Raw genomic sequence first — 25,481 nt, forward strand, 5'->3', positions numbered from 1 at the left:
AATTATGCAAGTACATATACATTGCAGAGCTCTAACCTTCAAAGAAAATGGGTGCATTTCCAAATTAAGAATGCAAGAATACAAAGAACATATGGAATGGAATGAATTATTTAATGTGTAACCTACTGCTGCAATATAGAATATAAAGAATGTGAAGGTGAGTATCTCATGACTGTTGGAATTCGAATAAAAGCTTTAGGGGCAGTAATACATTATATATTTGGGGATTATTCGAAGTGGATTGCAGTAGTAAAGAGATCATAAAGTAATCTTAACTTTATTTATGTAGCCTGGCAAGCTTGGAAGCAAGACAAAGACACAGACCTGCATGAACTGGATCGTGTAACTACAGAGATACTTTCATATATCAATACTAATCACCTTACATCCTCCCTGTTGTACCTTTAGGCCTGCCATATCCGCCTTACGAGGGGAAGGATGGAACTGGAGGATCAATACCTTGATACATGGGCATATAATGTGATGCTGTTGGCTTCAGTAGGCTGCCCAATTCCAGAGCTATTTGAACTGTGTTTCTAGCATTTACCTTTCTAGAGAGATCACCACTTGAAGTTCATAACCCTAAAGTTCAGTTAGCCTTAAGAAACTGACATACCGTTTGGGTTCCACTTGGAAGCTGCAGTCCTGTGAATGATGCTGCTGGAACTAAAAAGTATTCACCATCAGTGGCCTTTTGAGATATGGTCTCTACAAGTTTGTACTTATCAACTACATCCGTCACCACTAAAAAGCAGCTGGGTCTTTAATTAGTCTTGAAAACTGAACGGTGTTTTTGACTGAATACTGGTTTCTGGTGGATATCGGAATAGACATCAAGAGTCTTCTCATTCTACATACACTGAGTCTGGGGTGGGAAATGCTGTTTAGGAAGTTGTTGTTTTGGGAGCGAGGAATTGTTTTACTATTTCTGAACTGGAAACTCTATATCTATGGCATCAGCCAACAGAGTTATTCAGAGTTGAATGCAGGGATAGGAACGAAGGAAGGACAGCGGCAGACAAATAAAAAAGTTCCCACACAATATTAATTTTGTCTGGCACCTTTGTATCACAAACACAGACTTTGCAAGTAACCCCATTAGTAAATTTGAAGGGTGTGGAAGTTATCAGAGTTTGTATGCATGCAGCCACTCAGGATAATATTGCCCTGTAAGAAATATTATAGAAAATCTATCGCCGAGTGTATATACAATAACAACATTTGAGACTAATCTTGCCTCCAGAAGGTGTTAAAAGGCCAGTCAATAGGTCTAATAAATGAAACAACAGCAGAAGGGAACCAGCTAATCTTTTGCAGGTTGTGCTTATTAGGGTTGAGCTTTTTTGCAGAGTTTCAGATGGGAGAAGATGCATTGAGAGAGGAATGCATTGAGGATTTTAAGGTCAAGACTCCATGTCTCTGAACAACAGAATTTGACCTGCGCAGTTACAGTAGCACTATCTAGGAATTAATAATATTTGGTTGACAGGGTGTTGATGAGAAGATCAATTTGACAGAAGGCTAACAACAAAGAAAATACATGCAGTGTTAGGCAGTTCAAGAGCTCATGCTCTTGATGGTTTGAAGTTAAACTTTGATCTCAGCAATAAATGTGGCAGTGCTGTTGACTATTCCTACTGAAGGAATGGTGGAAGAGGACACAGTGTGCTTGAGAGTAACAAACAGGACTAATTTGTGGTTCCTTGAGTTCACGATCAGCCTTTTGCAAACAGAAGCATATTCCTGTGAACTTTTTTGTAGGCTTTAAGGGATTCTTTGGATCTTTAACGTGTCCCCATTTTTTTCTTGAACCTCCTTAATAGTGCTTAGCTGGGGTTCACATAGACCATGGTTTACAATGTTGTCCTCTAGAGCTAATGTAGCCGAACAGTCTTTGATCAATTTGGAGTTTGACAGAAAAAGGGCCTTCAGGTCTTCCCTTGACATCAGGTTTTCTCTTCTGCCTGTCCTTATATAATTATTCCCTGCATCCATAGAAAATGTGAACTATGGGTGTGTCTATAACAAACATCCTGTATGATTTGAAAGGCATTATTACAAACCTCAAGCCACTGGTCTCCTGAAGATGTCTTAGAAAACATCCAATAAGCCTCTGAACCTTCTGGGGAGATCTGGTGGGTTGCACACCTGTTTATGGCCAACACTGAGCTGCACAGATAATATGACAGTTAAATAATTTGTTTCTTTTGAGTTGTGAATCCATTACAAATTCACATGCTGTTCATCAAGTGCAAATTAATCTGCAAAAAGGTAAGAAAGGCTGTTGAGATTGTTGCAATATTAAATATAATATTTAAGCACTGCTTAACTGGGGTGCATATTCCTACAATTTGAATCCACATTTGATATGTGCAAATCTCTTGTAATATGTCCATGGTAAGCCAGCTTAGCTGAATTCCTTCTTGTGGAATGATCTCAAGGGCTACACTCAAGGTGGTTGATGTTCACACATTCTTTTGCAGAAATGATTCAGTCTATTAAATAAAATGTGCATGACAACTGTTTGCTACTACAGTTGTGTCATGGCTCCAACAGTGACCCCCACAACCTAATGAGAATCACTTTCATTGCCCATTTTGGTGCTGATTTTGCATTTAGTGGGAACGTTCTTTAATCTGTTCTAAAAATTAACATATCACTGGTATCTTAAATGGGGAGCCTCAGTGGAGGGCCTTTGTGTAAGTCAGTAGAACTGTGATACTTAGGCTTTACTAACTGAGCCATAAACCCTTGCGCTCAACCAATCTGCTGTCTCACTGCATGCATTTTATAGAATTACACTTGTGTGTTTTTTTGTCCTGGAATTGGCAGTCACACCTATGACAATGTTTGTGATTGGTCTCTCTGGAAAATGAGCATTACCATATTCACGTTTTGAGTTAGGTACGGAGTCGGGTACTCATCAGTGCCTGGTTATCATTTCAGTATCTACTGGGACTCAAATTCTTTGGGACAATAATCTTGATTTGCCAAGTATCCAGTCTCCCTTGCCTGTTTAGGGAAGAAGGGGAACCTCTGTTGGACTGCATCAGTGGTTTACTTCCTTTTAAAATGATGTTAACATTGGTAGAGGTTCAATCAGATAGTAATTTTTTATCAGTCCAACCTGGATTTTACGGACAAGGATCAAGTCACCGTGAAGCTGATATATAGAAGGATTGGACCACATTGGAAATTGATAACTGGATTAACCTTACTTTAAAATATATTGTATTTGGAGAACAAACTTATCCTGAATAAGAGCCTTGAAAAAGCAGCTATGTGCTGGGAAGCATGCTGTCGGAAGTTACTGATTTCTTAAACATATGTATACTAGTGAAATACTTATTATTTATAAAGATATGTGGAACAGATTTTGGAATTCGGATTGTCTTTTAAATTAGTTTAATGTAAAATAAAAATAAAAATCATGAAAAAGTTTCTTCACTATGGGTATTTCAATACAGTACATAATAACTAGTTTATGCTAAATAATAAATAGGAATTGATAGCTTTTTGGTGCCTCAAAAAGATTTTTTGATTTTATATTTGTGTGACATGAGAAGGGAAGCTGTTGACCTTGAACACACCAGGCACTAAACATTTGCTCCATTATTTACCTCAAATGTTGACAACACTAGGGTCTTGGTGTATGGTGCAGAGTGTGTTGGTAAAGTTTAGAAAAGAAAATGGCCACAAATCGGTTACACAACTAAGACAAGAGAGTTCCACGCACCTGACGTTTCTGCACACCTTCTGCTTCAGAATATGATGTTATCATTGAAAAGATTTTTTTTAACCTTCCTAGAATTTTCTACTGAATTCTGAAAAAAATATTTTCAATCTACCCTTAGGTAAATATTTTTAGTTTTTGTTTCAACAAAACAACTGGACAGAACACAATAGTGGAATCAACTATCTAAAACTAGAACCAAAGTGTGTACCCTTTTTGGTTGAAGTCATGCAGGGGTCAAATTACAGGCTTGGCCATAGCCAATGCCCACATTTATTTTCTATAAAAAATACATCTCACAAATCCAAACTGAACCACTAGGTTGCAGAATACTGCAAAAGGGGGGAACCTATAATATTCATTCTGCAAAGCGAGACTTTTTTAACACTATTGTTCCTGTAATGAATTAAAGTATTGTGTTATAGACACTTCACATCAAGCTACACAACATTAAGAACATTCAACCTTAAAATTCAAACTCTTGTACCTTTTGGCTCAACCATTACTGCTACGTCTGTGTTATTCTTCAAGCTTACACTATTTTCCCTTTCAATCTTTTCTTCATTCTGCGGTCCTTGTTCTGGTGGCACTTTTATCCTTCTCAAATCACACCTGCTTTCATTGAACACTGGCCTCGCTGGTTCTTGTAATTTTCAATTTCAATGGCCATTTATGGGTTTTAAAGGTCTCCAATGCCTGCATATTTTAGAGTTCTTCATTTGTATCCCATTATCAACCTCTGTTTTCCCTGCATCCACCTTTTCAATGCTTGAGACTCTGCAATGGACTTTTCTTTATTCATTTGCTTCTTAACTTCCCTTACTGTGTTTGATCATTATTAACTTTTCTTACATCCTGACTTGTCCTAAATATTGAAAAGCATCTTATTAGTACTTACTCGCATATCCCAATGTCAAAACAACCAACTGATTTAATCATGTTAAGTCCTTTTGATAGATATGTTATATAAATGGAATAAATAAGAGACACAAGATAATGTAAATAAAAGCAGTGTGCAAAGAAATATTGTAAGTGGTGCAGAAAAAGGGACAACAAAATTTGCGGCAGCCCTTTATGCATCCGGAAAGTCTGTTTTATGTGCTTCCTTGTAAGGCAGGCAGAAAAAAACCAAGAATTTGCAATGCAATAGGTCTCACATTTACACGAGTTTAAGCTATTGGCATTGTAAATGACAATGCCTATTATTTTTGATTTTTAAAACATAAATAAAAGGCATTGTCATATACAATGCCAATAGCTTAAACTTGCGTAAATGCGAGACCTATTGCATTGCAAGTGGTTACGTTTAAAACTGAGTGCAGCGCCGCTTCAAGAACACCGTGCTTTTAAACTTTAACACTGAGTGCGGTGTCCTTGAAGCTGGTGCAGCGCCCAGTGTTAAAGTTAAAAAAAATATAAAGAAACCAGGCGCGGTGTCTTTGAAGCGGCGCTGCAAACAGTTTAAAAGTAAGAAAAACAAAAAACAAACAAGAGCGCTATGTCCCAGAAGTGGACGCCGCGTTCAACATAAATGTTAAATATAAATAAATTAAGCAAGCGCGGTGTCCTTCAAGCGGGCCCTGCACTCAAAGTAAAAAGCACACAATTTAGAGCGCATAGTACTGCACTCGCCATTGTCCCCATCAGTGTCCATTCTCAAAATAGTGCTCACCCACCAGATAAAGCCCACCATGTAGCAAGCCAAGTAAAAGGTCCAGGGCGTTTACAAATGGATTCAAGGCGGTAACAAGGCGGGACTAACAAGCCTCATAATCAATCAATAGCCAGCATTTTCGAAGGACAATGACACAAAGCCAATGACAAATATGGGCGGAGAGTGGACAAGGCTTCCACAGCATTCCCTACAACAGCATGCCACACAGAGCATGCGCGCTGCCACTAGGCTCGCCCTAAAAAAGGGAAATGACAGTTAAGTATTTCAGGATCTTTCAAATTGAGGTCCGAACTAATATACTGCAAAGGGTTTGGGTGATATCAAGTATATGAAAAATATGTGGTTTATTAAACAGAAGGTTAGCAAACAACAAAATATAATAGTCAGGAAAGGAAAAGGTTATTGACATTGGAATATAAGGAATAAACAGGCAAGGAAGGATAGCTACATCTCAGCAGACACAAAAAAAGTTTGCAATACATATTAGCAAGACACAGAAACATGCAACTAAAACATTACCTGATACAGAAGGAATAGAGAAAAGGATAAGAGACTGGAAACTCTGCTCCTACCTATACAAAGACAGAGATATAAGGTGGAGTTACAGGTGACTTTTCATCCACACAGTAAAGCACGTTCACAGGCATTAAAAATATCATGGCATTAAGAGAAAGCGGAAGAAACAATCAGATGCAAGATTGGGTGCAGAACTTACAGACTGACAGTAACGTAGAAGGACAAGAATATGTGTCACAGGAACAGACTTGAAATATGCGCAATAAAGGATAACGGACCAATACAACTGGACACCAAAAGATTTAAAACAACAGTTTTGAAGTATAATGCAAAACCCCGATAACGCCCAGAGAAACACTGCAACATAGAACATACTGTGCACACGCCAAAGGATAAGAAGATACGGAGGAGAAATTCGAGATAATCAAAGTAACAGAACACACTAACTCAATGGAAAAGAGTGCTAATAACTTGTGGCTGGTATGGGATGTTGAAAATTGACAGGCAAATGCAGAAATGTCTGTAAATGGTAAGGTCTTGTGCTAAACTAGTATACAACAGAGGTTATGGAAGTCATCAGTATATAGTAGTGACCACAAAACCTGGTTATTACAAACCAATGGTTTATTGGCTAGGATTAAGGAAGATTGTGCGGCTGAATACAAAGAGTCTCACTAAGAGATACAGAACACATGAAAAGGTCCAGACAATCAAAATTTAAAAAACTGGCTTCTAAGAAAGACACAACATTTCAGAGCAGGCAATTAACCTATATAGGTTTGGTAGCCCCGATAATAATACGTTTATGAAATGACAATATATAGAAGACAACTACAGTAATACCTCTAGTTACGTGAACAGTATCATGAACCTGAAAATAGAGGCATGTTCCCCAATGCACCAGCTAATAATTTGATTAAAGAGATGAATATCTAGAAATGTGAATGGCATGATATGAAATAAAAACATGCAATGTGTTGGTTATGTAATGAATTTTTTGGCATTAATTATAATTATTTGAGAACCAACAAAAAATTCAAGATAAAAGATTTTTTTTAAAGAATTCTGGTAAAAAGAATACCGCAAAGCTATGTTTAACCGCTTTGTCATAATTACCGCATTTAGCTGTGTTATTTTGTGTCATGCTGATCTATAAAATCACACCATGGTAGTGGCTAGAAACAGTAACTGCGGTGCTTGCTTTAACACAATAGGTCTCCTTTCAAATGTTCTCGGCATGAAGCTTTAAGTTGACAGCATGCGTAACTTGAGGATCCAAAACAAGAAGAAATATAAATACTTGGTAGAGATACCAGACTATAATATTGTCACACTTCCCCTGCACCAGAACACCAAATAATTCTCTGGCGTGAAACAAACGAGGTTGAAGCGTCTCATTTCACGCCCGAAATACAATCCCCATGATCCCTACTTTCGGGTAGGCGCGCGCGTGCAATGAAGACGCACCCACCTGGAAGCCTCTTAATCCGAGCAGCGGCAGTGCGGTGCTGCTAATTCTGGACTAGCAGACGCTGGATAGGGAGAGAGCAACGCTGGAAGTAATCCTTGGCATTTTGGACGTACGCTACGTGTGGTAGAGGTTAACGTTGTCACCACTCGTGAGCATGCAATACTACTTCAAGTGAAAGCTATCTGGGAACAATTTGCTCTTTATTTTGAATCTTATAACCAGGTGGAGGAACTCTCATACCTCCAATGTTTTCCAGTGTGTGTAATATCAGTTACATATCGATTAAGCAGAGATGCGATTCCTTATGGGATTCTCCACTTGTGACAATTGCTGTGAGTAAACAGCTAACTAAGTACAAGGCATGAGAGGTTAATGCCAGTACAGTTTATTCATTTATGGTGATACTTATTCCTGAAGACTTCATGTGGTTCTTGTGATTCTTTCTTCCTAGCAGGGGCTTATGGTGTGTCGGGTAGCAAACCCCCATGTGACGCAAGTTCCTTCAAACATTGTGGTGGGTAACGTGTGGCTTGAGAAAAGTGCGTGTGAGGTGCGTGCCCATGATGTGTTCATTTCTTCTTTTTGCATATAAAGAGCCACTGATAAGATATCTACATCAAAGATTGATTCGCAGGAATACAAGTTATTTTTCTTTACAGGTAGTTACAGCTTTAGTACATGTTTAGTATCTCAGAGCATTTGATACAGGAAATATCGAGGGATTGTGGTTAAATTCCACTGTTCAAATAAGGACTAAATCCCTTCTTGTTCAAACTTTATTGAAAAACATTAAGGAAAATTTGTAAAAATTAGATGACCTATTGAGATATGATATAAGCAGTAGATGCTTGTTTTTGTATATTGTTTTAGTCACAAATGTTAATCAAAAATTCTGTGATGTCTTTTGTAGAGCACAATTAATCATTTGTATATTCGAAATGTTTTATGAAACATTCTGTTATGTGGGTATGATTTGACAATGTTTTCACTCTCCATGTGTTAATACATAAACAAATTCTAAATAAAAGAAGAAAAGGTAAAATAAAAATACCATGATAAACAAAAATCTTAGGTGTTTGTCTATAGATCTGAAATCAATTGTGCTTTCTAAAAATTCGAGGTATAGGTGCACCCCTAGTTGTTCTATTTTGGAATCTTCTAGATCAGCATAAAAAAATGTGTGTGCAGAGGTTTACCCCTACTACAGATAACAATTATTGCTGATAGAACTATGCTTCACGACTAAGAGGCAACTACGACCTCTAGCGTAACACAAGTTTCTCCTTTATTAAAGCAACGTCAGAGACTTCAGAATTTCTTGCTGAGTTCGCCTTGACCTTCACTGTAATTTGGCAAGCTTGCCACGAGATTGCACTCAAAATGCTTGATGACCTCACCAAATAACGGGCAGACCATAAATTTTAGCCATATTCTAAAGGTGACAAAGTATGATGTTGGAAGTCCAGGTGTAAAATTTGAGATTAATAACAGCAAGGAAATCAGCTCACATTATCAGCAGTGCAAAGGTGAGTTCCATGGCTAACTTAATGTCTTTACTCTTCTCAGTGAAAAAATTATTTTTTTTCTTAGCACATGTTCAGTCCACGTTGATGTTGCTCTAAAAAGAGGAACTTTTTAATTGGTGCCACATTTATTACCATTGCAAAAAACACAGTTGATGGACAAAATGTAGAACAATGTCATACATTCACCCCAGTGCAAGGATCTGGGCCTACATCCATCGTTTTTTTGCACTCCACACCACTCTGGGTTAGACACTGGCTATATGCAAATCAGCTCTGACCCTGTGCCTCATGGGAACAGTCCAGTCCGAACTACCAAGCCATGTCTTTCCCAGACCGGAATCAAGCATCCAAGGACCGGTTTCTGGCTATCAGCCTTCATCAACCTGGATAGCTTGACTCCAGTGGTGTGGTAGGATGACGGGCGGTTAAAGTCCGCCCGTCATCCTAATGGGCCCCTTAGTATCATCACAGAATTGATGCAACAGCGGGTGTACCCCACTGAGAAGGAAAAGGATGAGAAAGGTGGGAAGGGGGGGGGTGGCACCAGAGGGGAAGAGATTTTATAACTGGAAAAGTGAAGGTCCGATTTCAGAATATGGAGGACATCAGTAGGAGATTTTGTCCGCTGTAATGTGAAGGAGGTGCACTCTGACTCTCTGAGTCGGGTGAAATGGGATACAGTTCAAGAGTGGGAGTTTAGACAGTGTGGAATTTTCAGTAAAAATAACAAAGTCGTTGGCTGTGAAAGTGGACGAAGTGACTGTGGTACAAGGTAGGGAAATTAGCGACTGGGTGATTTGTGACAGATTTAGGGATAAAGTTGGAGAGAAGAGATGAGGTTTTGACAGTAGGTGGCTTCAGCTTTATCCAGCGCAGTGATGAAGAGTGAATGCTTATGGGTATTCAGGAGCTCTGGGATACAGGACATCATTCATTTTCAATGGTCTTTCTATTCCAGTATCAAGATCCAACTTCAATACCAGTCACCAGGATCCAAATTCCACATTCCAACTCTACTCACATTCTTACATTCCACCATCTACATGCATGCAACAAATACACAGACATAACATTACAGTGATTAATATATTTCTGAAGATCTAGTGTCTCATCAGAAATGCATTTATTCACAAGACTTTGAAAGCTGCTGGGCATGTTCACATTGCCTCGTTTATGAGATGGTTAAAAGGTCAACAGTGGGAAGCCCACTCAGAAAAACACAGAAATCAGACCTAAAAACAGCAGACAAGTAAATGCTAACGGATCCTTTATGGCACTGTCTGCATACCTGCCTGACCTGATGAATCCGTGAATATACGTACAAATCAGAACACATTGGAATTAAGACTTTTTTTTTTTTAAAACATACAACCGGCTACAGTTAATTTAAAATCAGTTGTGGCACACACAGAGATATATTAACCTCTTCCGAGCGTCGGACGGCCCCTGGCCGTCTGACGTCACATTGGGCATGTGCGGAGGACAGCCAAGGGCCGTTCAAACTGCGCACACGTGGAATTCTTCAGCACCGAGAGGGAATTCCGGACACAGCGAAGCGGTTAATAAGGTACACGTATGACATAGTAATAGGTCGACAAATATCACATTTCTTGCATTAAGAGCAACACCATCAATAAAGCTGCCAACAGAAACAGAACACTGTTGAAGACATTCATACACTGCATCAGCTCCCTTTCTGACCCTCCTATCCCACTCTCCACAGGCAACTGTAATGACATTAACATCTTCTGCAGTGAAAAAACTGAAAACAGTCAAGAACACAAGACAACATCAAGCCTACTTCTTCTCTTAGACACAACCACCCTAGCAATGGTCATAATTCAAGGCACTATCTTGGTCACATACTCAACCTCCTCATATGTCTTACCATTGTCCTTCATCAAAGCTATGTCCGTAGAAGCTCTCTCAACCTTGTCAACACCGCCCTCATTCAAGGCATCTTTCTAGAAGCTCCAAAGACAAGCTCTGCAACAGAAACTTACACCAGTCCCTGATGACCTTACCGATTACAGGTCATTTGCCCACTTACCCTTCATCTGCAAGATCATCAGAAAAACAGTCTGTGCTCAACTCCAAGATTCCATTAACACCAGCTATCTCCTGCAAGACTACCAATCGCGCATCTGATCATGCTACTGCACAGTAAAAGCTACCTTACAAATTGTAGATGCTCTGCTGATGACAGAATCAGAATAAGATTTAAAGTAGACACAAAACCACACACACAAAACCACACACATACAACCACACACATACAACCACACACATACAACCACACACATACAACCACACACATACAACCACACACATACAACCACACAACCACACACACACAACCACGCAACCACATACACACAACTACAACCACCCACAAACACCCACACAACCACAACAAAAGGTTTTATGAAAAATTGACTTTTTAAAAATGTTATTCCACCAGAATCCGAGTCCTACACAACACCCTGTTTTTTTGGCTGTCAGCTGTGAAAAGGAGACCAGTATTGCCCCCATTTTTTATTATTCTATATTCCTGGTTAATTCTGGGTGCTTTTTTAACTTGTCTCTAGTTCATTGCGAATCTAACCGTTACTAATTCAAATTGGGTTAGCTTTGGCTTATTTGTAATGGAAACTTTATCTCAATAAGTTGCTTTAACAAGCTGCAAGTCCGCTACGGAATCCCATTAATTTGCTAATTATTGTCCACATAAGGTTGCAAGACCATAAAGTGGAGTATTCAGTTTCTTGTTTTAAGATGTTACTCTCTCCTGCGCACCCCACTCCTGTACTAAGGTTACGAGTGACCTGGCACCTGCCTTTAAGAGGTTCTTGCATCCACACAAGTCTGGCCTGGCACTGGTGCGTCCCAGTCTGGCACACACCGGGTGATGATCTCCGCACCTCCTTCTAGACCCCATCTCCTTCTAGACCCAAGCTCACTACTGTTTGCAGTCTGTCACTCACCCCTCTCCTCCCTGGCACTCACCCTTCACCCCTCAGGCCTGGCAGTCACTCCATGCACCTGTCACTCACACTTCTCCCGCTCTGGCACTCAGCATTGACTCTGCGTGACACTCAACTGTCACCTCCCTGACACTCACCCAGGTCCCTCTTGGCATTCACTACTCGCCCCCTTGGCACTCACCCTTCACCTTTTTCATAAACAAAATAGAATCCACTAAGACAGTGGGGGTGGTGGTCCCTACTATGGTGGGGAGCACACAGTGTTGTTTAAATACCCCTCACACACCAACAGGCCTCTTGGTGTCATGCTTCATCATCGGGGTCTTCACACCCCTCTACGGGATGCGGCGTGCTATGACCGACGACTACGTGGGAGCACTATCTGTGGGCTATGTGTGAATGTGTGTGGGGTAATGAATGTGAGTGGTGGAGTGGTGAGAGTTAAAAAATACCTGGTTCTTGGGGTGAAAAATAAACTTTTATTAAGCCCCGGCTGGCTACGTTCAGCGAAACAACCAGCGGAGCCGCGTTGAGGGGAAGAGGGCACACACATTCACATATAGTCCACAGTTAGTGCTCCCACGTAGTCGTCGGTCGTAGCACCGGGGTGCAAAGACCCCGATGATGAAGTATGACACCAAGGGGCCTGTTGGTGTGTGAGGGGCATTTAAACAACACTGTGTGCTCCCGCCTATAGTAGGGACCACCACCCCCACTGTCTTAGTGGATTCTATTTTGTTTATGAAATATATCCGTGGAGACCGAATCCACGTTTTCTCTCCCTCCCTCCATTGTTATTTATTTTTACTCACCCGTCACCTCCATGGCACGAGCCCTTCATCCCCCTGGCCCGTCAGCTACCCTTCACCCCTTGCACTCACCTTTCCCCTCCCTGGGACTCACCCTTGACCCTCCTGACTCTTACGTCTCACCTCCATGGCACTCAACCTTCATCTCCCTAACTCTCACCCTTCATCCCCTGACCTGGCACTCAACCTTCACCTCCGTGGCACTAGCCCTTCACCCCCCCTGGCCTGGCAGCTACCCCTCAACCCTGACACTCATACGTCCCCCTTCTCTGCACTCACCCTTCCCCTACCTGGCACTCACTCTTGATCCTCCTGACTCTTACGTCTCATCTCCCTGGCACTCATTCCTCACCTCTCTGGCACTCACCCTTCACCCCCATGGCTTGACAGTCACCCTTGTACCTCTTGGCATTCACTCCTCACCTCCCTGCCACTCACCCTTGACCCTCCTGGCACTAGCCCGGTTTCCCCCAAGAACAAAAAATAACAAACATTGGCATAGCCAATAGGTCTCGCCTTTGGGCCCTTATAAGTGTTTAGCCACGCAACAGTTGATGTTGTTGCACCAAGGATATTGTGCTGCATAACTATATACTTAGAAGGTTCCAAAAGCGGGACCCATTGGCTATGCCAATGCTTGTTTATGAAAGAGTACTAACAACAATCCACTCCAACTGCCCGGATTGAGCAGTCAAAAATACATGATTGGAATACTGGGGACAAGACCTATGCCCATTTACTAGGAAACCATTTGAATACTGTTGCGGGCAGACCATTTAGTCCAGGGGCACCATTTAAACGCATGGTGCGGATCACTTTTTCCACCCGTTTGCTTGCTACTTCAGGGATTGTATCTTTTTCGCCATTAATAGACATTGTTAAAATAAAACTAATTGCCGCAGGGTAGGTATATAGGTTCTTAATGCATGCTTCCCAGTAAGCTGGTGGGAGGGGAGGATAAGGGAAGGGAATGGCGGTCACGCCTAGGTGAAATTTGGCAGCCACCATATTGTTGATCCATAACCACAATTTCTTCTGGTCGTTTGATTTAATTATCTCATGGAGTTGCAGCCATATATTTGCTTTCTCTTCCATTTTGTTGACCTGTATCATTTTCCTGTAGGTTGTTACCCAGCATTTAACTTTGTTTTTACAGACAGATTGCCACCTTTACTCCAGCATTGGGCTATGAGGGCTCTGTTCAGTTTTGTTTTCAGCTGGCATATTTCCTCTTCAAGCCTACCTGACTGCATAATGCTGTTTTGCCATTTGTTGCTTGACCTGTCTGGTTTCTTGCCATCTTCATCTGCCTCCTGGAGGGACAATTTCAGGGCTTTCCATGGTTCCTGGCTGAGACCTAATGCTTTACTAAGGGACTCCTCTAAAATCTGCACCAATAAAGACCTGAGCCATTTGATTTACCTAATGTGCTCCAGTTTCTCCTGGCCATCGTTGCGGCTTAGCTTCGGGCGGAGAGCACCCAGAGGGAGCCACTCCGCATTTCAACTTGGCATTATCACTAGCCACTGATGGGTGGACTTCAAATTAACTTATTTGATGGAAGTGGGCTATTGATGCCCAAATATAATCAAGCATTGCCATCCTGTTGGGCGAGAAGTGCATGAAAGCGGCAGGCAAGTCTGATTTGAATCTGCCATTCAGGAGGTGCAGGCCCATGTCATTGATGACAGTACTGACTTCTTGACCATGCATGACCCATGTTTGGAATTACATCTGAAGTTCGGGGACGTTCCAAATTTGAATGTCGAACTCCTACCACATATTGCTTGCCTGACATTAATTAAAGTGGCATTAAAGCTGCCCATTATTAGCCATATAAACTTTGGTAAGCCATTTTTAGATCCCCAAATACGGGGAGTAAACAAATTAGAATCTCTGCCATTTTATCCTTTGTGGTGTGTAAGTAAACGCTCCCTGTGACCATTAATGAAACACTGCTATAACTATGGCTGTTGGATTAAGTTAATATGATGATGATGTAATCACCATTCCCACTGTGGATATAGCAGTCGCTATGGCCAGCTCATCTCACTTGAATTGAAACTTTCCCTGAAATATGGGCACCCGATTTTGATATTATGGAGTATTCATAGGCCGTGAAATCAGGCCAAGGGGCCGATTAGAGTGACCGAATCTCTTGTAATGATACAGTATCAACTGACCTTAAGTAAGTTATTGCCTTTTTTTTGCCATCCTTTTCTAGTAAGAAAAAGGGGTTGGTGATGGACAGAGCATCTGAATTAAGCAGAATACTCGTACCAAGTCAACAGATCAGGGCTTAATCCATCACCGTTTTTTAGCTCACTGCACCATCCCAGCTCAGAACCTGGCTACATGCATCATGGGAACAGGGCAGACGAAACTACCAAGCCAATTCTTTAACTGGAAAGGAAACAGGCTTCCAGGGACCGGTTTCTGGCATTACAGCTGTCTTCGGCCCGCTTGCACTAAAGTGGCTGCTGCTACGCTGGATTTTCTACTGCGCATACGTCTGTCATGCCCATGTGGTATGCTTTGAGGGAAAACTTCTGCTTCTGCGCAATAGAACTAAGATGGCCGTTATGTGTCCTAACGTGCAAGAAGCTTGCACCACTGCCTTGCTAAGCTGTCTGTTTCGCATAATCTCTAACGCAATAGTATAAAATAAAATAATGGGAGTAGAGTAGAAAGCAGTGGTATACAGTGTATTCATTTATTCTGTGTCTCTAAAACTGTTCTTTTCTATTTTTACATGATAAACTGAATGGGCCTAAATGCTTTGCTGAAGTCCATCTTTGGAGAAACTGCGACTGCGCGACAAGTCCTGAAGTTACAGAAGCTGTAGCCTTGAATCATGGCCAAGACGGACATGGAAGGCAGAGAAGAATAAACTTCTTGCCTTGACAGAGGAAGCTGAATTGCTAAAAATTGTTTATTAGAATAAAACATTTGATACATTTCATTACCCGGAGGAATAAAAAGAACATGGGTTGATAAAGTTATGGGAGGGGATGTCATGAATAAATGATTGACAAGTTGCCTCTAGAAAAAAATATGGTGTGATGGCTACTCCTCGTTCTTGGCCAATAAAATTGTGGGATTAACACATTTGCCACATTTTGGGATGGTACACTGACCTGAAAAATAGTATAACAAGGGTAGACTTAGCTAGCTAGATTGACCGACTTGTCCGAATAGCTGACCTGTCACTGACCCAACGCACTCAATAGGTGATCGAGAGCAGAGTTGCTGGCGGAGCACTCTGTCAGAAGATTTGATAATCCAATCGGGGTTATTGGGAAAAAGATCGATGACCCAATCGGGGTTCGACTGTTAGCTGCAGAGAGGGTTTTTTAACGCTGGCGTTTTAAAATTTGACTCTGGTGCAAGTCTTAACCTGTGGTGGTCCTGTCTTGATCCAAATTGGTCCGTATCCTGTCCTGGCTATGATTCTGGCTTGCACCTGTTCTTTTCTGCGGGCAGCTGTACTTTGGGATCTAATTTATTTGTCTCAGCCTATGACCAGGGTTGGTCATCACACCGGAATAGGTAACTATTAAGTGTGGGTTTGTCATTGTACTGTTTTCCTTTTTCTCTTACCCACCCTCTGTTCAAGTGTTTAATAACAATTTCTCTCCAAAGTTATTGCAATGTTTGTTTTAAATCTGCATTAGTCTAAAACATAATAAGAAATTAATTTGAGTTTCATGTTTTATAAGTCTTTCAGAGATTTACTTAGATAAAGATTTTAAAACCTTTCTGAGTTTGTGGTTATTTATGAAATGCTAAATGTCATTATTGCCATCTATTTCTCTCCAACTCCCTTGATCCTTTAGGACTCTAGGTATTGGTGACTTGGATTGGTATGATAAATGGTATAAAACTCCTAATGGTAAGAAACCCCAATTGAATAGAGTGTGTAGTTAATATATAGATATATGGGCCCAGGTGAGTATGTGGAGCAAAGAATTTGATCCTTTGCTGGTTTAGAATGACGTTTTTACCCCTGCTTTTATTCAGCTTCTAAGGCTGTTATTTTTCCTTGACAGAAATAGTTCCAAGTCAGGGAGTAGTTCCCTGTCCAGGTTATGGGGTATCCTCCCAATTCTGGCGTCATCAGTTGTCCGACCACCTGATATCTGGAGTTCGCTGTGGACTGCCTGTGGACTGTGTTGATCCGAAGGGGGCAGTGGGTTGGTGACGTGCCCCCACCCATCCATTGATGCGACTCATGAAGGGCTCACTAGATTGGGCTCTCATGTAGGTTGTAGTTCTTTTTGTCTCTCACTGCATTGAAAAGGATTCTGCAAGCCTCTTACCCTTGCTGCTTTTTCCTTTCAGGTTGTTCATCAGGGTTGTCATAATGACAGGTGGGACGGTAGTTTCTTAGTCAAAGGGCTACATACACATGTTCACCTCTCTTGCCTCATTATCGCAGAGCCTTGGGCTCAGAAAACTGGAAAGGCAAACCATGTTATACTCTATCAATTGCTGTTATCAAAGAGGTTATTGTTTGCAAGATTGTAATTTACATCTAGTTTATCAGAGTGCAGCGTGATAGCTCGTACCATAGAGGACAGTGCACTGCCCATTCTGCCCAAGACTTGCCATATAGTCTACTCTTTTTTCCAGTCCTACTAGCTGCACAGTAGCGAATGGAGCGGTCATCCTTAGCTTTTGTTGAACGTAAGATTCCGAGAGGGCTAGAGTATTAACCTTTTTGATTTGGGCTGTGGCGCATTTACTTGGCTGTGTGAAGGTCAGTCTCTGTTTTATGCTGCATGGTGGTCACCTTGGCGGGACCCTCTGTTGGGTTTCCATTTAAATGGTTTGGTGATGAGGTTTCCTGGCTAGGGTTTACTGACGGGGCCTCAAATGTGGTACTATTTTTCTATTTAAAGATGGGACAGTACATTAGGCCCTTGTCAGGGCTAGTTGCACCCTTGTCTCCCTGTCTGTTTGGTCTGAGTACGGACGGCTTTTCATTCATTTTCTGTAGGAGTGCCATTGCACTTTTGCTTTTGTTTGTTTTCAGAGATTTACGAAGTTTTTTCTTTTGCCATCTGGATAGTTGCCCTTCAATTGGTCTTTGATCTGATATCCCGCCATCATCTCTGGCCTCTAAGCTGGGTGTTGAGCTCCAGCATTTGTCCGATAGTTTTTTATTGATTGTACTTGATATGCCCTCTTTAATTTCTGATTTATTGGATGTTATTTCTTGTCCGGAGTGCGAGTTCCCTTTTCTGTCTTTATTTTGCTTTGTGTTTTGCTTAATCCTATTTCGTTGCATTCTATTATTATGGTTTTTAATAGGTCAGGCAGTGAGGCTAATTTTTCCACTACTGCCTCATTAAGATTTTTTAGTGGGCTTGTGATCCCCCCTTGGCCTGTTTCTCTGGAGGACCACTGGTCCATTTTTGAATTTATCGAGCCCACCTTTTGGTTGATTGTCCAGCCACTTTGCACAAGCATATGTATCAAGTCCATCTGTATCTCTAGTTTGTGCGATTGTCATGTGAGGACCTTTACTGCTGCCAGAAGTGATGTATATATTGTATTTAGAATGGATTCAGAGCCATCTTTATTTACTAAATCTTGCAGGTCGTACTGTATTTCGGGATGTTGGCCTGATACAAATCCCAGGAATTCCTGTTATTTGCGAATTACTTAATAGGTGTGGAGCAGTTCTTTTTTGACCCCTGGCCACATAGATTTATAGCACCTTCCAGTGTTTCCCGGTGATGTTCATTTGTATGATGGATAAGAGCCTCTATTTCAATCGCGTTTTTGATACGGGTGTCTGCCGATGTTGATGGACCCTGTAAATTAGTTGAGGATTCGCCGTTGTTTAAGGCCTATGAAATCTCGATGATCTCAGTTTGCTCAACCCAATGTTCTACTATGTTGTGATTTTTATTATAGCCTTTGAGTTGGTAGTTGGTATTTGAGGAGTCGTTCCTATCCATGGCGGATGCTACTAACTCTGCTAGTCCCTCGATCTCAAGTACTATTGATTCACCCAGGCTAATCTCGGCTTGATTTGAGACGAGGGGGGGGGGGCTCTTCCCCTTAAGTTGCTACTTCCTGGCTAAGCCCTGGGCCGATGGTGATCTCCTCTTCCCCCCTATACCAGGGGCAATCGGTTTTGGATTCAGACTTTAACCTTGTGAAGTATTTATGTATTGTGCGAACCCAATTGGGGGATTGCCTGAGTCTGGCATGTTCTTTGGGCCTTTTGTGGTACCCTGTTGTTGCCTTGCTCTTGTTCCCTTGTAGGCAGATCCGGTACCCCTCATTTTTCTCACGGGGATCTCGATGGTTGTCTGATTCCTACCTGCTGTGAATACTTTATATGAGAGATTCCAATTAGTGTGAAATGCTGAGGCATAAAACCTTAACCCGCGTGCCCAGTCTTTAGCCCGCTCATGTGATTTTTGTTGCCTCGTTTGGCTATGCCTGTGGCAATTGAGGGTGGCTTTTTGGTCAGGCGCTTGCTGCTCCCGCTGACCGGTCTACCCAGATTGAAGAATTCCAATCATAGTCTTCGATTTGGGCCTGTTTTGCTGGTTTGAATAATAGTTTGGGAATATTAAGTATGCACAAGTATGATTGAGTGTACTATTGTTGGGCACCAGTAGTAGACGCAGTTTTATGCAGTTTTATTCTTTTATTATTCTTTTGTTTATTCTTTTGCTGCATTTGTCGATGGAGTCAACGCGCTTGACCATGCACACAGAGCTGTAGCGAGGCTTGGATTTATGCTGACTTTGCTCTAACCCCGCTGAGTGATGAAGACGAGAAGGTGTCTTCCATACATCCTACTTTCGTCCTCCTTGCTTCCTCTCTAAGCACTGTACCACTAAACCACTGTGAAAGAAACGAGCAAGCACGCCCGGAACCCCCGAGCCCCAGGTGGCTTCAAAGGACCAGACACCGGAGCTCTCGGAGGGCATGTGAGCGAACGGCGGGCTGAAGAACCCGCTGTATGTAGTCTGCTTAAAGAGGCACTTCCAACTTGTATGTAGGGACGTGTGTGATGGCAGGGGTTCGGGCGGGCGCGGGGGAGCAAGGGAGCCCTACCGGGCCAGCGTGCTACACCACTTCCTTTCCCACGCCTTCTCCCCTCACCTTAGGTCACTGGTGCCGCTTCCAATTTGTCGCCGCTAATTTATGTATCAAGCAACCTGGGCCTCAGGCATCCCAGCGGGCCAACATGCTAAATCCAGAGTCCTCAAGCCCTTGGTAGACTTGCGGATGCAGGTGCGGATGTGGGCGCAATGCGTGAGCAGAGAAGAGAAGTAGACTTGCCATTATTAGGGGATGTTTATAGTGCCCACAACAGTATGGAACAAGCTCTACTTCAGTTCAGGCTACTGCAAAGCTGTGTTTTGGTGGAATTTCAAGGTCTAGCTACCGGATAGATATTAATGAACGGATAGCTGTTTGTTCCCCCTCACACTCTTTCTTTTTAACCTTTTATAAATCAACAGCAGAACTGAACTATTCTTGTAGAAAACGTTATATATTTATAACTTTATGTATTTATAAATAAAAAGGAAAAGTAAGTAAAATCAACATATAGGGAAAAACCACAACAAAAAAGTATGCATCATACTTCTAGAAAAAGGGGGCTACGCACCTTTGACACTACACAGACGGCCTGTACATTAGGCATTAGATGTCATTTCTGAAGTGAGAAAGCACTACCCTGTGAACTGAACAGAAAATCAGTAATTTTCATGAGTCCGACAAGTTCACAAATTTTGTGACTCAATATAGCACATGGCTTACGCCACATACAAAAACTTAGAGAAGCATTGCTATAGACTTCAATTTATCAGTTTCAGGTGTAGCAGACAAATAGCATCATGCACCCTTTAACCCCCACTTACATGACAATGTTGACCCTCTGTTGCACCCCTGGCCATTTAAATACCCCCCATTTGCTACTTGGTGTCTATGGAATAGAGTGTAAACTACAGTAAACCAAGCTCCATTTACTTTGATTATGCATTGCCTTCATGATCTCTAGAGTAGGGGTGGCAAGGTCAGTGACAAAAGGTACCAAGACGCAATTCAAAGGTGGCAGCTGCTACCCTTAATCGCAGCGATTGGCACAAATGTGTGCTCCTAGGTCCAAGGAAAAGTCTGAACTTCATTTAATCAGGAATAACCCAGGTTCTCCAATGCCCGTACACAAAAGATCTGAGATCCCACAACCAAATCATGCTTAAACTTCAACCAATTTTGCATCACCTTCTGGATTACATTGATCAGACAGGATCCCATTGATGATAGTTTCAAAGCCTGAGAAAACCAATGCAGGCAGATCATTACGGCACTTGTAGTGCTTGGATCACTTCTTTCAATGATAGCCCGCATAATTTGGCTTTTCTTGCCACATAATTTAGTCAATTTTGCTGCATAATTTGGCCCTCTCTTGCCACATAATCCAGGGCTATTGCATGTATCTGCGACAATTGAAGAGAATAAACAAACTGTGCCTTGTGGGGGGTCCTTCTCGGTTAAGAGTGATTTGGGTATTTTTCCGTTTCTCATATTCTGGTTCCCCAACCCACTTTTGAAGCAAACTATAAACACAAATTAAAAATAAAAGCTATCTACTCTCTGTGCATCATAGAATAGAAATTCGCTCAAGAAAAATCATGAATCTCTCTTACGAAATATAGGTTACAGCGTTTTCAATTTAAATTGCAACATCATAAGTGTAGTCATTTTGCTTAACACTGGCATGACCTTGTATCTGACATCACCTGCCACCCTGAAAAGCATTACGAGACGTACAAAAGTCACTTATATCTGTAATGCTTTTCTACTCTTTGGTTACGAAATGTTCAGATTTAGTCCACGTCCCCAAAAAAGGACAAATGTAACTTCTATGTATGCGCCATTTTTAGGCAAATAAAGTGCTTTGTAAGGTACAAAAATACAATTACAAGTCGTGCTGGAACACCTTCACCCCTAGGAAGAAGCATGAGCGCACTACTGGGGCAGAGGGGCAACTTAAATGTTTAACCGGTTAAACTCACGGCAGATTAATGAAGGGAAATATGACCGAGAGGCAGCTTCTGGAACTTGTCAGATGATTAAATGTAATAGCGAGTCGAATTAGATGACTCATTTACCTTGGATAATTAAACAAGGCGTGTATTGCTTTTGGGCATACAGATTTGAAGTAGGGCCTCAACACGACTTTTATTATAGACTCTTGAGTTGTTTTGCATTCACTTTTCTTTCTTATCTACTGTCCCGCAATCTAAATATACCATCGACGGAGAGGAGGAGGCTAAAAGTAACAAGGTGTGGGGAAACTCACTATCACACTGAAGGCAGAGCGCTCGAATATTATCGCGAGACCAGTTGCACGTTATGCAATGATGATCTGTTTTTACAGAAAGTAAAATGACATCCATAATAAGTACACCCTGCTCAGTCCACTTCTAATGTTATTGGCTTTTTATTCAAACAAAAATAAAATTGATGTTCAAGAACAAAGGCACTTCAATACACATCACGATAAACCTTGTTCCCTCTATGTCGGTTGCGTTCTATAGCAACAGGAAAAAAAAATTCAAGTCGAACCTTTACTACAGGAACTTAAGAAAACGTGTAAACAAATCAAGTTTAAGTATGGAAACCGGGTACACACGGAAAACGTCTGCGTAAACGTGTCTCGTCCTCATATAGCGAGGAAATAAAAGTTACCAGGAAATGAAAGGGTGAAGTAAGCAGCAATATAAACTAAATTGCGGTCTAACCTCCTCTGCTCAGGAATGAAACCCATTAGATTTCAGCGTGTGCGCGCATCTCTGTTCTATTTTTTCGAATAGATTTTTTCCTGTTGAATCTCTAAAGTCCTGTCTGCGCAGGCATTCAGGTAGGTGCACGTGGTGGTAATGACTATTTCAAAGGAAAAAAGGGTCACAAACCAAGATATTCTTTAAGCAGGAACAAGAAGCGGAGATCTTGTGTTTTTTTAAGTGAAAGGCAGAGGAAAGGAAGGATGTGCCAAAAACAACAAAATAACTCAAGTTCTCTTGTTCTTGAAGCCAAATGTGCCTAGTGTTCTTTTATTACAAGGGAGCTGCGTCAGACAGACTAGAAGAGTGCACTGCAGGTTCAATGTGCGTTCTACTTTTGGGAACAATGCTATAAAAAAGAATTGTTAAACAATTTCCCACAGTCGGGACTTGCAAAATCGGTCCGAAAAGTAAGTATTTGCAAAGTGAGTCAGAAAGGGTTTTGAAGACTGCCAAGTGGTCCTAGTTTTACACGAGGGTATGATGTGTCCAGTTTTTGCTCATACTAAACCTTCTGAGGCAAAATACTCTCGTACTGACCACACTGGGCTACATGTAAATGCCCAACGCTGAAAACGGAAATAAAATTACTACAGGATCCCATAAATTGCTAGTTAAGCTTTGGCAACACAAAGGTGGTGGACTTACTTGGGACAGAGTCATGAAAAACGCAGTCTGAACTTATACCTTTAATTTCTAAAGACTGGCAACAGGGGTAAATATGACAGTTAATCTGTTCTAGCTCACTTTAACAGGCTGCATTTTCAAAAAGCTTGAGAGGTGGTTAAGGCTCCTGCTGCAGAGATCTTTGTGTGCCCAAATGTTTTCGGTGCCTAGTAATCGTGGTAAAATAAACCTGGCAGTAATTGCACCTACTGGACACATATGTGTTTTGTTTAGTTATAGTTTTGACTCATCACAAAGTAGCATGGACAGTTGATGTGCATTTTGCAAACCACAATGTTGAACATGCAGATCACAGATTTGTACTTTGTGTAGTGGATTTAGGATTACCGACCATACCCAACCACTGTATTACGTTTCAAATTCTGAATCTGTGTTGCTCCTGACTAAGCAGTCTTAACATACTGTGCCAAGTGCCGAGGATATGAGACTCCTACACCTTGTAACCCTCATTGTTTTATGTACCACTTCTTGTACACTGAGTTACATATTTGTATGAAGACTCTGTATAACGTGTGTGTCTTATGTAGAGTTCTCACATCATAAATAAGAATAAAGTGTTCTAAAACAAATTGAATTAAATAAAACAATATTAAATGCTATTCATATTGCTGTTAGTCAACTACTCAAACAGGCGGAAACATCTGACTTTCTTTCAATTCATTCATCTCGCTTATATTAAGAGATTGAACAAAATAAAATAACAATTATCTCTGAATTAAAGGTAGTGATAACATGCTGAGTCCCTTTGTTTGTCTCCATTGCGCAGGCATCTAGGTATTTGGCTCTAGACAGCTATTAGACAAAATGAGGTTCCAATAAAAAGAGGGCTGGTGGCCCTGTAACTGATGCCTTTGTGTTGGGTCCAGGTGGAAGTGGAAATAAGACCCCCCAACTCTCGCAGGTGGGTACTCCGAATGGGAAGCAGATAACTTGTGGACGAAGGATGAATATGTGCCCTGGTTTCGGCAAATTACACTGGGATGAAATTACCACATTTAACAGGGGCAGGCATAGATCCCAGTTCTAGCTCAATAACAGCTGTCAGATTTGGGATGAGGCAGGATCCCCACATTTCCTACGTTGTAAATGCAAATTCAAGTAAAGTTGGGACCTGTATAACTGATATAGGAAGATACTGGAGCACCCCTTATCCCACCTACCTCCAATATCTTACCTTGACACGCTTGCCCTGGATCTCTAGGGTCTTCATTGTGAAATCCACACCAATGGTGCTTCCTTGACGCTCCACGAAGATGCCGGTCTTGAAACGTTGGACAATACAGGTCTTGCCCACACCAGCATCACCAATCAGTACGATCTTGAAAAGGAAGTCATAGCCATCGTCAGGATCCAGGGCAGCAGGGGATGGTGAGGAGGGCTGAGAGGCGGCCATGCCCAAATATTGTCTTAATGCTTGCACTGTATATAACACAGATAATCAGCAAACTAAAAGGACTACCTCAGGGCGCAGAAGATGATAGAAGGATAATTAACTGGGATCCACACAATAGTTTCAAGAATAACCTGCTTTGCAATGTCTAGTCACAACTTTCTACGGAGGAAGGCTGCTTAGTGCAGTATTCATTTGGGTCGTAGAAGGTTTCCTTCTGTTGCTTAATATCGAATCGGTTCTGGCTCTTCGCAGTAGCCTCGGTGAAGTACAGATGGAACTAGAGATGCCTTTCTGAGGTCAGAAAATACTGCTTTGAGTATAGAACAGCTCACCATGTCTTCCAGAAGCTGTTTGAGTGAACTTCGAGGGCTTCTGTCGGTTAAGCTTCTATTCCGGTTCCTTTCTAAAATACTTCTAAGTTACATGTGGAGTTGTCAGAGTACACTTATGGAGCATGGGGATCTAAAGTTACTTATGTGGAGTAGGTATTGAGCTGTTTCAATAGGAAAAGATCTTTCTGGAGCGAACTCTGTGACGGAAGAAGCACTCTTTACAGATATCCTTTTTATGCTGTGACTGTGTCGTCTTGGAACTGAGGGCAAAGTCGCTAGCGTTGCCGCTGTCACTGACGTGGAGTATGCCTGCACCTGCGGAACTGACAACGCGGAACTCCGAAACATTCACTGAAACTGTGCTGCCGGAGACAGAGAAAAGGGACTAGATCCCTGTAACTCAATGGAAACAGCTGTCTGCAAACGTCAGCATGTCGGCCATCTTGGAATAAATCATTCTCCCATAATATATTACAAAAGCAAATGTAAAGCTGTATTTATTAACCCTTTATTGAGTGAAATTGTTCTTTGACG

The 25,481-nt window shown here is 41.6% G+C and overlaps 1 protein-coding gene across 1 annotated transcript in view; it reads right to left on the reverse strand.

Moving 5' to 3' along the window:
• The window catches only part of RAB43 (RAB43, member RAS oncogene family), a 93,111-nt gene extending 67,811 nt beyond the window's left edge, over positions 1-25,300 (reverse strand). The window contains exon 1 of the mRNA XM_086938982.1: positions 24,397-25,300. Coding sequence (XP_086795108.1) covers positions 24,397-24,615 — 219 coding nt within the window. The 5' untranslated portion in view covers positions 24,616-25,300. The remainder of the gene's footprint in view (positions 1-24,396) is intronic.
• Positions 25,301-25,481: the final 181 nt, after the last annotated feature.

Source organism: Lissotriton vulgaris, chromosome 9 (assembly GCF_964263255.1).
Source record: "Lissotriton vulgaris chromosome 9, aLisVul1.2, whole genome shotgun sequence".
Taxonomy (NCBI): domain Eukaryota; kingdom Metazoa; phylum Chordata; class Amphibia; order Caudata; family Salamandridae; genus Lissotriton; species Lissotriton vulgaris.